General features: G+C 47.8%; 1 protein-coding gene across 1 annotated transcript in view; it reads right to left on the reverse strand.

Moving 5' to 3' along the window:
• The window catches only part of SPPL3 (signal peptide peptidase like 3), a 124,020-nt gene extending 114,515 nt beyond the window's left edge, over positions 1-9,505 (reverse strand). Inside the window, exon 1 of the mRNA XM_090063679.1 lies at positions 9,121-9,505. Coding sequence (XP_089919805.1) covers positions 9,121-9,143 — 23 coding nt within the window. The 5' untranslated portion in view covers positions 9,144-9,505. The remainder of the gene's footprint in view (positions 1-9,120) is intronic.
• Between the last annotated feature and the right edge of the window lie 6,406 nt (positions 9,506-15,911).

Here is a 15,911-nt window from a genome sequence, read left to right on the forward strand (position 1 = left end):
GTGATGACCCCATCTCTCCATTGGATGTATGCCTCCCTTTTAGCAAGGAGACATTCCCGGATGCTCTTAGTGAGCCATGGGGGTTTATGTGCCCTCCTGCTCCCTTTGACCCTTGTTGGGATTACCTCCCTTTGGGCATGGAGGATCGTCTCCTTAAGGAGCAACCACTCACCTTCGACATCTGATTCCCTTCCCCTCTGGGTCCTCAGCGCTTCCCCAACGATCCTCCTTAGCTTGTTGAAGTCAGCCCTCCTAAAGTCTAGGGCTGTTGCCTTGCTGCAGCCCTTTGCCACCTTACGCTGGATGGTGAATTCCAGCAAGCGATGATCACTGTCTCCCAGGTGGCCCATCACCCGCAGCCCCCTCACCAGGTCATCACCCGTGGCCAGCACCAGGTCCAACAAGGCGTCTCCCCTGGTGGGACTGTGCACCACCTGGGTTAGATGGAGGTCCTGCACTCTGGCTAAGAATCGACGTGAGCGATCAGACTTGGCTGACTGCTCCTCCCAGCAGATGTCTGGGAAGTTCAGGCCCCCCATGATGACCACATCCTTAGCCCTCACTGCCTCTGTGAGCTGACCTAAGAATTCCTGGTCGAGCTCTTCTCCCTGGTTGGGAGGTCTATAGTAGACTCCCACCGTTAAGTCTCTCTCCCCTGGACTGCCTTTTACTCTAACCCAGAGCACCTCAGAGTGCCCCCCCTCTACCCCCTTGCTAATTAACGAGGAAGTATATTCCTCCTTGATGTAGAGTGCTACTCTTCCACCTTTCCTTCCTATCCTGTCCCTCCTGTATAGCCTATAGCCCTTGACACTCACCACCCAGTCATGCGATGAGTCCCACCACGTTTCTGTGATCCCTACTATGTCAGGGCTGGTGACAGCTAGGAGGAGGGCGAGTTCCTCCTGCTTCTTCCCCATACTTCAAGCATTCATGTAGAGGCATTTGAGGCCTCCAACGGTTGTGCCCACTGACCCCCTAGTCTCAGCAATGCCCCTAGTCTGAGCAATAGGGCTGTGCAAAGCTTCCGGTGTGGATTTGATTCACAGGAGATTCTACCTGACTCAGCAGCCAAATCTCCAAATCCGAATCGAATCAGGAGACCAACAGAAAGGTCCAAATCAATTCGAAGCTCTACAAATCAATTCAGAAAAGATTTGAAGAGCTTCGGAGTTTCAGGCAGTCCCCACTCACTGCCACAGGGAGCTGGACCCTGTACAGGGCAAGGGGGGAAAAGGGAGGGATCTGAAGGAGGGAGGAAGCAATTATGGGGGGACCCCCACCAGGCCCCATCCCCTGCCTGCTCTCCCAGCCCCATGAATGACTGCCCTGCCTGGCCCCAGCTTCCAGATCTTTAAAAAAAACCAAACAAACAAAAAGCCCCGCAGTCACTGGATGCTGCCAGGCTGGGAGGTGATCCCTGCTGCCCCCCAGTGCGTGGAGGGGCTCTGCCACAAGCCGACATACCCTGCCTGCTCTCCCAGCCCCACTGATAGCTGCCATGCCTGATCCCAGCTCTTGGCTTTTTTTTTTTTTTTTTTTTTTAAAGAAGCCCCACACTCACCAGCTGCTGCAGCGGCCATCAGGGCATCTGGAGGCTCATGGCAGAGCCCCCCCACACAGCATGGGGCAGTGGGCATCGCCCCCCTGCCTGGCAGGATCCAGTGAGTGCAGGGCTTGTTTTTTTTTCTCTTTTTTTGAAAGAGCCAACACTGGAAGACTAGGCGGGGGATGGGGGCTCTTGGCAGAGACCCCCACACAGTGTGGGGCAGTGAGGATCATTCCCCTGCCTGGCAGCAGCTGGTGAATAAGGGGCCTTTTTTCATTGGTTTGGTTTTTTTGCTTTTTTTAAAGAGCCAAGACACTGGGGTCAGGTGGGGCAGCCATTGAGGGGGGTGGGAAAGCAGGCAGGAGATGGGGCCTGTTTGATTTGGAGATTTGGATGATTCGGTGGTGGCTGAATATCTGAAAACGAGTCGGCAGAATCGATTCCGGACAGTGATTCGAATCACCGTCTCTCAAATCAGCCGAATCCAAAGTGAATACTAACCACCTCTCACAGACCTACTGAGTGATGTCTTTCTTTTGTATTATTTTTACTCATAAATTATACTAAACTATTAGTATGCAATTAGAGTTCTATTAAAATGCATAAATTACTTTTATAATGTTTTTACCGTTAAATAAAATTACATTAAATGTACTGAATTCAGAGGTGTTAAATTGAATGCAAAAATCAGTTTTTTTTTTTTTTAATGCCAAACATGAATAAACCAAGGAACGTCACTTCCCAGGAGGGAATTAAACTGAAGATGGCCATCGTGTCTCTAAGAGTTTAGAAGTAGTAAAATCTCATCCTCTCATATATAGTTTTTGTTACGTGCGTGTGAAAAGAAGAACAAGCTACCCTGCTTTTTTTTGTTCCCAACCAGTTTCTCAATTTTTAATCAAACAGTCACTAAACTGAATAAGCCCAACCATCTGAAATTAACAAAAACGCATTCTGCACCTCCAGAAGGTACTTCTATTGTCAAATCCTAGATTACAACTTTAAAACACCCTGGTTACAGGCACCTGGCTACAGACTCCCATCAGATCAGCAATATGACTTTCTATAAATTTTGGAACACAAATTGTATCTTATTATAAGCTGTTATACTTCTGAATTTATTTTTCAAGAAGTTGATTTTTTAAATAAAGTATGTACACAAACAAGTACCTCCCCACTACTTTATTTTTAAAGCAAGCCAATTCTTATCTACCCTTACTGACCCTTCCTCATCTTTGGGGGGAAACAAAAAGTTAAGTTTTCAAACCCCAAAAAGAACAGGATTTAAAACATTTCCTCTGGCTTAGTGCACACAACTCCCCAATTAGTGTGCTGACCCCTGTGAGACTCATTCTTAGCTGGCGCACATCCATTCAGAAGTGCCACAGGATGAGATCCCTGATCCCAACAATTATGCCTCCTGCCATACCAGGCAGGAGGCAGAATTTCGGGATCAGGGATCTGAGCCCAATCAAACCCTTTCTATTTGCAAGTGCAACAGGAACTCAGGATCAAAATCACAGCAAGTTCACCTACACCAGCAAGTTGAAAGCCAGGTGCTTTGAGCCTGGCATGATCCAATGTCGTCCCAGGGCCAACAATCAGCTGATTGTTGCATCAGCCCAGGGACAGCCCTAGACATGCCACACATTCAATTTATAACATGATACAATGCAGCCCCCTCCCGCCCTCTGGCCCCTCCAATTCTCCCCATCCACTGAATAGGATCAAACTTGGCTGTCAAGCATTATACTAGGAAGTAGCATGGTCACCCTATCCAAAAATTCTGCTTAGTCTTATCTCCTCCAACAGCTTTTCTAATGGGTTAGCACCTTTGAGAGCTGTGTTAAGCCCCAGCTCTCAAGTTTCAGCCTAGGCTCTGTTAACAGGTCAGTTTTCTTACTATCAATTTGTTCATAATACAGGCCGTGAAGATTAAGTACAAGATTTTACTCAAACTGAAACCAGACTGTCAAAACACTTGCTTCAAAATGTTTATGTTATCATACTGAAAGTCAGCAGATCCTGAAGACTTGTTTTAACTGGACTACTTAAGTACGAAAAATAATACGGCAGCTTCAACTATTTCCAAGACTCAGTGTTGAAATACAAGGTAACTAAAAGTAAAGGTCAAAACTGTAAACTGATCAAAAGCATAACTTGTGCTGGGGAGAGATATGCTTAGTCAAACAATATTTTACAGTTCTGAATTCTATGAGCATTTTTCTGACTTGTTACTAGCTGATACTACTGCTGCTTTGTAGTATTTAAGTTATACCAAACAGACAATGATCAACTGTATAATAACCAAGTTTACACCTGAATGAACATGTACAGCTCAGAAGAATGGAGACATTTTTAATTATTGTGGTCTTCAACAAAACTGATCTTTGAAATATCTATAAAGCAACTTACAATCCATTAACTCATTAAACACAAACAACTATGAAATAGGTAACCGCCCATAATTATCAGTCCCTACTCATATACCCCCATTACTGAAACAATACAAAGCAGCTAATTATCTGTGTCTAGCAACAGCGCAAAATTTCTGAGCAGAAAGTATGCTACTTCCCAAATACAGCATCCCTTAATAACACAGGGAGATCAGTAACATCAACCCTATTACCTGTAGCAGCACCTCTGTTCTCTGGAGAGTTCCTACTCAAGTCCTACTCCTGCCTGTCCATATTTGGCTTTGATGGAATTGCAACATAAATGGTATTGGCTTCAGGACACCAGAAACTGTATGTTATTAGCTCAAATTAGAGTTATTACAGGATTGACACTGTGTTTGGTTTATCTAGTCATCTATTACTTCACAATCTGGAAGTAACATTATATCATCACTTAACTCTAAGAACAAAAGCCAAATTTTTAGGGGTGCACCGATAGAGATTGTTTTGCCCTCCGCCCCCTACTTACTGGCACAGAGTCCAGGTCCAGCTCCCTGTGGCAGTGAGTGGGGACTGCCTGAAACTCCAAAGCTCTTCAGATCTTTTCTGAATTGATTTGGAGAGCTTCAAATTGATTCAGACCTTTTTATTGGTCTCCTGAGGGAACAGGGCTAGTGCAGGGGGCAGGGCAAGGCAGGGCATGGCCACCCCCACCTCAAGTGCAGCCCAGCCCAACCCCTACTGGAAAGAGCCCAGCACAGCCCCCAGCCCACAGCAGAAGCCCACCCTAGCCCTGGGCAGATCCAGGAGCACATGCCTCTCCATGCCCTCCTGGGGTGCACACAGCAGTGGGAACCACCACTCCCCACCCCCCAGCAAGCCGCAGGTCCATCCTGGACCCCAGCTTGGCAGTGCCTGCCCCTGCTCCAGACTCAGCCCTGCTCTCTCCCTCACCATGGGGCTTCAATCTGTGTCATTCCCCCCACCCACCCCCACAAGCCCTTTCCTCCACAACAGACTTACCAGCTGGACCTGGCTGTTCTCCACAATGCCAGGCTAAGCTCCTAGCTGCCTGCAGACTGCGCTGCAGCTACGCACATTCACATGGCATTTATCAGCCACATCAGACAAAAAAAAGCCAATTGCCAATACTCTCAATTTTCCTCACATCAGTGCTAATACAATATGGGACCAGTGTATCAGTGCACCTCTACAAATTTTGTGCCACAGACACGCATGCACCCCCATTGAAGTCTACAAGCGCTATGTGCAACTAATGGGAGAATTTGGCTCTGTATGTTTTATGATTCCCCGTCTAATAAAACATGGAAAATATAGGCAGGTAAATGTTTATTTAGCCTTCCCTCCTGCAAAGTGCTTTAACTGCAGTTACCCTGAGCTAGATTAACTTGGGTAGATAACTCAACGTGTAACCAGGCACACTGAAATACCGCTTGAACTGCACAACATGACTGCATTAACCAACTTGAGCTAAACACGCCACCCCAAATGATTCAGATGTTTCTACAGGGAGTGGAATTTAAGTTTGCAGCAATGCTCCGTTTTAACAACTTGCATTAACTCTGCAATAAAGACAAGTCCCCCTCTGAATCTAAAGAAACTAAACAGCCCTGCTTGTTGACAGCCTTGACAGCTTACAAAAAAATAAATAGCCATCCCCACTGTACTAGGCAGAGAAACTTCCAAGTATCACTTTTTCACACTCCAACTGATCTGGATGCCAAATACAGGAACCATTCCACTGGTTGAATCCCCTCTTTTAAACTTATAAATGACTGAAACAAAATTAAAAGACTACTAGGCAGAAAACAGGAGTTGCTTTCCCATTCTGACCTTTTTCTCTCACTGACTCATTACATAAATGGAAAATATTCAGACTCCATGCACTCTGTTACTCGGAGAATGGCATCAGGACAGGGGAAAGATTTAACTAATAAAGGCTCTATAGTTTTGTTTTATTAAGAGGAATTCTCTTTCTTCCCCTCTGCTGTATAAACCAAACCTTGGGAAAAAAATCTTTTGTGTATTCAGAGAACAAAAAACAAAGCCACCTCTATTTCCAGAGTGGTAATAAAAAGGGAGGCAAGGGGGGTGGGGGGGATGGGAAGGGCGTTACATCAGGGCTTGAAAAATACTAGACACCTATTAACAAAAGACAAATAACAGATGCAGGCTGTTTTACCCACCAAGCAGGATCCAATGGAAAAACTCTGAAGAGAATAGTATGCCCCTCTCACAACAAGCTGCCGAGAAGGAAGGAGGAGCTCAGCTTTCCACAGTCACCATTCATAAAGCCTGCTGCCTCCAAACCCATACTTTGTAGTAACGTTTACTGGTATCTGAAGTGTGACTCTTCACATACGTCCTCCAGCTTCAATGAGGGCAAGCTGATCTTTACACAAACTACTTCCCTCATTTTTGGCTGCACTCTCCTGCTTCCTGGTTTGGAGGATTGAGCTAGTATCTTCCCACTTTCCCTCCATTCACCCCTGTCCAACCCTTCTGCTTTTTTTCGCTCCCACTGTTGCCTCACACAAAAGGAGGATTAAATCTAGCTTTGCTGCTCCTGACTTTACAGATTAATTCAATGGTAAATTGTATCACATAAGTTTCATTGCTACTCAAAACTCTATGCAACACCACTGAAACAGAGCAGATTCTTATAACTTCAGTCTATTACTGCAGGCACTTGGCAGAGAAAGTTTCTCCACTCACCACTGATGAGCATTTTATTCAACACTTTTTAAAAAAACATTTCCTTCTGGCACTTGTTCCACATTTCACACTGAGATTAGCCTTTTCCAGGAGAACACTGCTCAGTCCTACCAGAAAACAAATTCTTTGTTGCTAATCTCCATTTGAGGATGGGACATCCCCATTTGGAAGGATCTGTTCAATTTGGCTGTTTCAGAAAAGATGAAGCAGATATTGAAGACGGCCTGAAAAAAGTACAGATGGTTATAAGTCTGGGTAGGGTTTAAACATGAAGATACTGCAACAAACAGCCTGGAAGAGTCAGAGGACAATTTACATATTTAAAATTATGAAATTAGTGGTAAAAAGGGACCAGTCCTTGGTGAAAAGTCTTTAATCTGGGAAAAAAAACATCACTATGGAATTACAGGTAAGGTTTAAACAAGGAGAGTGTGAGAGAGCGTGTACATACACATTTCCCTACAATTTCAAATTTGTAGCTGCAATACCAAGGGAGCAATATAGCAAAATATCAAAATTATGATTGTCCTGCCTCTTACAAATCAAGAATTTCCTCAGAATGTTTTAAGACATTAGTTGAAAAAGTTCTCATTTTCTCTAAAATATCTTAGACAATGCTTGCACTTATTAACCAAAATTTATAAATACAATTTTAGAAAAATGCTTTATAATGATGAAGGCAAGTTGGAAACTTTGGCAACACAAAGAAAGTCAAAAGTGTAAAATTACTTTGGTTTATTGAGATAAGCTACTTGATGATTAATTACATCTGTTGTCATGCATAAGACCAATTAAGTTTTCAGCTTCAAGACAAAAGATAATTATCACAGGGGTCAAAAAATTTACATCTGCACAAGAGGGCAGGTGTTTGATAAATTTATTTTTCATTTTCTGACTGGACACTGCCTGCTGTCAAAGACAGGATATCTAAGGTCTAAACCACAGGACAGAAAAAAAAGCCTTTCACCCAGATAAAACTGCCCTTGATGACATAGAAAGATGCTTAGGACCAGCGGATGGAGAGGAAATGCTCCTGTACTATTTTATAGTTGATGGTTCACCAGCTATTAGTCTACTACAAAACAACTACTCTGTTAATTACAGAAATGCAAGCATGAGCAAGGAAGGGAAGAGTGAAAAGTTATTAGAGGGGTGCTCAATTTAAAACCAAGTAACTGACCTGCTCAACATATTTTCAATACTACTCTGATTAAAATCCCCAAACATAAGAACGCCAATAACAGCAAAACATTAGTGGGCAAAGTTATAAATTAAACTGCTCTGACATGCACACAGATTGCATTGCTGCAGCCCTGTCAACAAAAGGCAGGGCTACAACTATTAATCTAGGGAGCAGTTAGAAACAATCTAATGCCAAGTAACTCCTGTCTTCAGCTTTACTTAATATACATGGACTAAGAAAGAATTAAATTCTCCTCAGGTTAAAAAGCCTGAAATTCTGTGGGTGGCTAGTTTCAATGCTAATCTAAAAACAGGACATGTAACAATGTCAACCCCACCTATTCAAAAAAAGATAAGGTGTCAAACACAGCTACTGTACAAACAAAGCCCATTACAAAAAGGAAAAGAAGTTGAAGAACTAGCTAGACCCATGCCAGAACCAGGGAGAAATAGTTCGCACATTAACAACTTCATTTCATAACAAAAATAAGAGAGTTAGCAACACACTATCTGTACCCAACCAAACTATAGGAAACAGCATAAATCAATACCACCTTTAACTGAAAGTAATTCTGCCTCATCTACAACGTTTTTAGGCACCCGACCATCGCCTAAACTGATGCCCCAAGGAGAAAGAAGCATTTTTAAGAATAAATGACCCAATACACAGATAGATCAAGGAACTGAACTCACAACACAAGATGAGGCAAGCGCCGCTTGGCTTCCCGTTTCCAAAGAGGATGTAAGAAAGATTTCCAGAAACATTCAGAAAGGGAAGGCTCCTTAACACTCAACTGAACCAACGTGACACTTCCGCCACATCCAGCACATGCCAAGGTTAAAAGTGGCGAGTTTAAATTTACTGACCGAGACTCCTCCAGCCCATAGGAAAGGCTACAAGAACTCTGAAGATGACAGCAACAAATCAACATAAAAAACGCGTGGAGGATAGCGTGCAGGTGCGTAGCCGCCGTATCCCCTGTGGTCGACACCACCATTCCCCTGCTGTCCTCACGGCACTCAGGACCTTCCCTCCTTGCCACCGAGCTGCAAGCGAAGCAGCCGCCTGGAAAGCACGAGGGGCAGCCCCCACGACGCCCCTGAGCCGCGATCTGCCCCCGCCCTCACCCCTCCCCGCAGGACCCGCGCTCCGGGGCCGGCTGCATCGCCCGGGGGAGCGCCTCCCCGCAGCCGGCCCCGCCCGGTGACCCCTCTCCGCCGCGGCCCCCGCCCCCGGCCCAGCAAGGCCCCCCTCACCAGGAGTAGGTCTGCTCCGCCATGGCGGCTGCTGCGAGGCCTGCGGGGCGGCCGGCCCGGCCCGGCTCCTCCTCCGCCGCCTCCCGCGGTCTCCCGGCGCCGGGCTCAGTGGCGGCCCCGCTGCGGCTCCCGGCCCAACATGGCGGCGGCGGCGGCGGGCTGGGAGGAGGAGGAGGGAGCGCAGGGTCCCCGCCCGAGCGGGGGCGCTCAGCAGCCGCGCCGCGGGGCCGCGCGAGGACACGGGCGGCAGGCGGGCGTCATGGCCGGCGAGGGCGACCGGGCGGGGGAGGCCGGGCAGGAGGCTCTGGACGCCGAGCTCGAAGGCGAGGCCGCTCCGTCCCCGCTCGCGCACTAGGGGCGGGGCCTCGCAGGCGCGCGGGTCACGTGCCCACAACACGCTCACGTGCCACCGCGGCCGCCGGACCCGGCGCGCAGGCGCACTGCGGCGCTCGGGGGTGTGTCCTGCTGTGTGTATATAGGTAGAAGCAAGCGGGTGGTGTGTGTTGGGCCCGACCGCGCGCTGGGGGGAATCTTCTCACGGGCTCAGAGCTCTCCCTTTTAGCGCTCCGGTGCGGGCGGGTCTTATTCAGGCGCCGCGGGACCCTCGGCCTCGGCCTCGGCCTCGGGGGAAAGCGGCGGGTCTCCTGGGCCGGACTTCAAATGTGGGTTTGCATGAGCTTGAAGCGGAGGCTATGCCTCTGGGGCCAATGAAGAGCGAGGGTGGAAACTTTCTCACCCGCCTCGTCCCTGCCTCTCTGCAGCACGCGGAGGGGGCAGAGGCAAGCCCGAGCGGGGCCCGCACGCTGCTGCTCGGGTGGGAGCGGCAGCTCGCCCCCTGGAGCCAGGCGTGGTTCAGGGCTTGGTCCCGCCAGCGCTCCCTGTCGGTTCCGCCGCGCACTTGACTCCTCGCGAGCGGCTGCCCCGGGCGCTCGGATCCCGCTTTCGGAAACGCCTCTTCCCCCACCCACCCCTGCACACAGCCCGGGATACGGGCCTTGGGTTGCCACTGCTCTCGTACAAGCCTCACAGACCCGCGCTGGAAACGAAAATCAGGATTGGCAATTTTTATTGCGTGATCCAAGGTTACTGCCAGTAAAAAAGTCAAGACTACCGGGGGCCAGCTTAGAGGTCAATCCTGTGTGTCCGTAGTGTTTCCTTTTTGTGGCTCTCTTGGAGGGGGAAAAATGCAGCCTTTAATCAGAATAATACAAGTAATCTTGTTGGGACTTCCAGGATAATAAAGGTCAGACTGTGATTGAACACAAAACTTGCTTCTGCTCTCTTATTTACATGCTCTCTCTCTCTCTCTCTCTCTCTCTCTCTCTCGCTCTCTCTCTCTCTCTCTCTCTCTCTCTCATATATGTATTTATATTGAAATCTTGGAAATCAACTTATTCCTGTTGCTGTCTCTATTGGTGATGCATAGGGAGTGCACACAGGTGCACATGCATCTCCTGAACATAGTTTCATAGTTTCTAGGGTTGGAAAGGACCTGAGCAGATCATCTAGTCAAACCCCCTGCCATGGCAAGAAAGAGTACTGGGGTCAAACAACCCTGGCAAGGTGTACATCTAACTTCCCTTTAAAGACCTCCAAGGTAGGAGCCAGCACCACTTCTCTTGGAAGTTGGTTCCAGATCCTAGCCGCCTTGACTGAAGTAGCACCTCCTGATATCTAGCCTAAATCTACCCTCTGCTAGCTTGTGACCGTTATTCCTGGTCATTCCTGGTAGTGCTCAGGGGAACAGGGACTCCCCCAATGCCTGCTGGTCCCCTCTGCCGAGTTTGTAACAGACCACTAGATCCCCCCTCAGCCTTCTCTTGTGGAGGCTGAACAGGTTCAGGTCCCATAGCCTCTCCTCATAGGGCCTGCCTTGCTGCCCCCTGATCATGCGAGTGGCCTCCTATGGACCCTCTCCATGTCCACATGCCTCTTGAAGTGCAGTGCCCAGAACTGGATGCAGTATTCCAGCTGCAGCCTGACCAGTGCCACATGGAGGGGGAGGATCACCTCCTTGGACCTGCTCGAGACGCATCTGTGGATGCATGACAAGGTGCGGTTGGCCTTCCTGACTGCATCCCCACACTGCCGGACCATGTTCATCTTGGAGTCAATGATGACTCCAAGATCCTTTTCTGCCTCCGCACTGACGAGAAGGGAGTTCCCCAGCCTGTAGGTATGGTGCTGGTTGTTCTTACCCAGGTGCATCACTTTGCACTTGTCAGTATTGAATCCCATCCTATTCTCATCTGCCCACCCGTGTAACCTGTCTAGGTCTGATTGCAGCCTATTCCTTCCTTCTAACGTGCCCACATCCCCCAACATCTTAGTGTTGTCTGTGAATTTGAACAGGGTGCTTTTTACCCCCTCGTCCAAGTCACTGGTGAAGATGTTGAACAGTGCAAGCCCAAGGACCGAGCCCTGAGGGACCCCACTGCCCACATCCCTCCAGGTCAAAAATGACCCATCCACCACCACTCTCTGGGTGCAGCCCTCCAGCCAGTTGGCGACCCATTTGACTGTGTGGGTGTCAACACCACAGTCCCACAGTTTCTGATGAGAACAGCGTAAGAGACAGTGTCAAAGGCCTTCCAAAAGTCCAGGAAGACTATTCCACTGCTACCCCTGCATCTAATGATTTGGTGATCTGATCATAGAAGGCCTCTAATGAACCTGTGTTGGTTGACCCTAAGCATGATCTCCCCTGCTGGCCCCTTGTGGATGTGTGCCGGAATAATTTTCTCAAAAAGCTTACCCAGGATCAAGATAAGACTAACTGGCCTACAGTTTCCTGGGTCCTCCTTCTTGCCCTTTTTGAAAATGGGAACCACGTTAGCCCTCTTCCAGTCCTCTGGCACCACACCAGAGCACCACAAGTGCTTGTAAAGCCATGCTAAGGGTCCCACAATGACCTCAGCCAATTCACTCAGCACTCGGGTGGAGATTGTCCGGACCAGCTGACTTGAATCCATCCAGTCACTCCAGAAGTTCCCTAACTAGTTCCTCACTGGCCCTTGGCCTAGGTGCGCCTCCCCTGGGGCCTGAGGGGGGCCCAGTGGGGGCGGATGACTGTTCTAGTCCCTGCTTAGGAAAATGGAGGCAAAGAAATCATTAAATATGTTGGCTTTGTTGTCTGGTGTGATGACCACATGTCCTGCAGGGGCCTCACATTACCCAGAACCTTCTTTTTACCCCCTATGTATTTAAAAAAGGACTTCTTATCGTCCTTAATCCAGGAAGCCAGTCGCAGTTCTATCTCTGCCTTGGCCGTCCTGACTGCCCCTCTACATCCCGGAGCAACTGCAGTATAGTCATCCCTGGTGATGGCCCTTCCTTTCCATTAGGTGTACACCTCCTTTTTAGCTAGGAGACATTTCCAGATGTTTTTGGTGAGCCATGGGAGCTTGTGTGCCCTCCTGCTCCCTTTGATCCGTGTTGGTATTACCTCCCTTTGGGCTTGGAGGATCGTCTCTTTAAGGAGCAACCACTCTCCTTGGACACCTGGCTCCCCTCCCCTCTGGGACCTCAGTGCTTCCCTGACTATTCTCCTTAGCTCATTGAAGTTTGCCCTCCTGAAATCTAGGGCTGCTGCCTTGCTGCAGGCCTTTGCCACCTTGCGCTGGATGGTGAATTCCAGCAGGCGATGATCACTGTTGCCCAGGTGGTCAAGCACCTACAGCCCCCTCACCAGGTTGTCACCAGTGGCCAGCTCCAGGTCCAACAAGGTGTCTCCCCTGGTGGGGCTGTGCACCTCCTGGGTTAGATGGAGGTCCTGCACTCTGGCCAAGAACCTACGTGAGCGGTCAGACCTGGCTGACTGCTCCCCCCAGCAGATGGCCGGGAAGTTCAGGTCCGCCATGACTACCACATCCTTAGACTTCACTACCTCTGTGAGCTGACTTGAGAATTCCTGGTCGAGCTCTTCCCCTTGGTTGGGAGGTTTGTAGTAGACTCCCACCGTTAAGTCTCTTTCCCCTCGACTGCCTTGTAGTCTAACCCAAAGCACTTCGGCGTGCCCCTCCTCTGATTCTTTGTTAATTGATGAGGATGGGTATTCCTCCTTAATGTAGAGTGCCACAACCCCACCTTTCCTCCCTGTCCTGCCCCTCCTGTACAGCCTATAGCCCTTGACATTCACCACCCAGTCATGTGTTGAGTCCCACCACATTTCAGTGATCCCCACTATGTCTGGGTTGGTGTCAGCTAGCAGGAGGGTGAGTTCCTCCTGCTTGTTTCCCATAGTACGAGCGTTTGTGTAGAGGCATTTGAGGCCTCCTATGGATGTGTGTACTGGCCCCCTACTTTCAGCATTACTCTTGCCCCTGTCGCTTACCTGTGTATATGTTTTGCTGTATTTGTGGGTGTTGCTTGGTCTGGCAGTCTGATGATTCCTCCACCCTCATCCTCCCCTTCCCCCAATGAGCCTAATTTAAAGCATGACTGTGCACCCCTGCAAGAAGGCACTTCTGATGCTGCCAGCAGCACCTGCAGGCTGTCACTGCCCACCACCCCCACCGCCAACAGCATCTGCAGATGGTCACCAGCCGCCAGTTGGCACTTGCACACACACCCCTTGCTACCGATACCACCACAGCTGCATACAGGAGCTCCCCACTTACCACCGCCACACTCCTACCACCAACAGCGCTGTTGCCACCCGCTCCCATGACCCCTGCCATGCAGCGTTCACGGCTGTCTCAATTCTACTAATTTCCTGCCACTCCAAAGGGATACATAATTTCCAACAAATGAGTCTGCTTTGAGATTTTGAGGAAGGGGAGATAATAAATACAGTATTTAGATATGAGGCTTAGGTTCTAAAATTCTCCTTTAATTAAATTCCCTGGTGGATTTCAGAGAAATAACACAGCTGGACTCATCCTTGACTTCATTGCTTTTTAAACAAAGAAAGGAGAGTGCATTAATTCAGATCCCAAAAGCTCAGGATTGTTTTAGAAAGGTTTGCAAAGGCAAAGAACTTTCAAGATGTCCAAAATTGTTAAGATAAAATTACAAACATATTTCACTAACACCAAACACATTAAATCCATTGTACTGTCAGTAGGAAGACTTGACAGCTGCTGATCCTAATCTTGTCTCTTCCCTCTTCTGTTTCTCTGGTACCGCTACCAGATTCTGAATTCTGGCAGTAGTTGTAGTTGGCCAAATACGAATTTGGTGCATGACCCCACAGGCTTTGTTTACTCAAGTAATCCTTACTTCTGGTTATATTGTAATAACACATTTGAATAAGGATTTGTTGTTTAGAGCCCTAAACACCAGAGCAGCTTTGCATTATTTGCAATTTCCTTTAGCATGACAAATTGTAAGAAGCTAGTTCTAACTGAAGACAGGTGGTAATATAGTGGCCTGATAGTTGTTTCAAGTATACGTGGAGTTTCTGCTCACAAATATAATAACGGTACACATGTATTTTTCTTACTAGGACAGTGGAGATTTATAATGTATCCAAATACTTTTCCAGTCTCTACATCGGGGAAATAACAGCAGAAACCAGGTTATATGTTTGTGTTGTGACCAGATAGAGATCAGGACCTGGAAACATGTTAGTCTTATTGTACCGAAACAGAAAAATCTTGTTTCAGGGGCTGCTTTATTGATAGGGAACAGCACTGAGAATCAGAAACTCCAAGGTCCTCTTCCATGTTCTGTTACTGGCTCTCTTCGTGACCATGGAAGGATGACCGTGCCTGTCTGAGGTTCTGTTTCACCCTCAGTAAAATGAGAATAACATATTCCTACTTCACAACAGCATTGAACAGATGGAAGAAGGAAAGTCTTACATCAGAGTTCAGTATTTGTATATTTGTCTCTCAGGAGGAGGACAACAGAGCACTTAGGAGAGTTATGTACTTAAAAGCAACGCTCATTAATAAGCACTTCAGATGCACATGAAGGTTCCTCCTTCTCCCTACTGTCTTTATGTCTAAAGCACCACCTATCCATGTACTGTGAACAGTTAAAAGATGGATCAGAGCTGATGACATAAGTCCATTGTCTTCCTCTTCCCCTCCCTTCAGACTTCCTGCATGAAGCCCATCCAGCCTGAGCTGTTGCTACACCGCAGCTTCTGTAGCTACTGGCTTTTTCCAAGCCAAGTGGGAAGGAAGAGTCATGGAATGGCTATTCCAAGCAGTATGTGCTTACCTGGCTGCTAAAATCTGTGCAAAAATGGTTTTGTGCTATACCATATGAAGTAGAACTACCTGAAGCAAAATCAACCTAACTTCTATTCAGTATGAGCCCTCAGGGAAGAATCATGAAGGATACAGGCTCTAGTCCCTGTTAAAGTCAGACAGCAAAAACATTTATTAGTGTCCAAAAAACAGCAGCAATACCAGGGACTTACTGTGCTTCTGAGCACCTGTCCAAGAAAAAGTTGGGATGCAAACACAACAGTTAATGCTCATGTTAAGCACTTGGCATAGCATGCATCTCTATAATGGCTGTGAACTCTGTATTCTTGACTGAAAAGAAGGAACAACCTACAAAGTGGTCAAGCCAGAGATGCCTTAATGGGGGATACCCCCTATTATTGCAACACTTTTATCAGCTCTTCTCTTGCTCCCTCCCCACACAGGCCCACAATATCTGAAACTTTCTGGCAATTGTGATAAGGCAAATGGAGTACATAGGAAGCAGAGATGGAGAGGAAGTTAATTTTCCAAATCTCAGAAAATGGACCTTGTTGTCCAATTAAATGATTTAATGGGAACCCAAGACTTGGTTGGAAAGAAATCCAGATGATGATGAGACCTCTCATGCAGAAG

Source organism: Crocodylus siamensis, chromosome 9 (assembly GCF_052110815.1).
Source record: "Crocodylus siamensis isolate JL-2025a chromosome 9, ASM5211081v1, whole genome shotgun sequence".
NCBI classification, from domain to species: domain Eukaryota; kingdom Metazoa; phylum Chordata; order Crocodylia; family Crocodylidae; genus Crocodylus; species Crocodylus siamensis.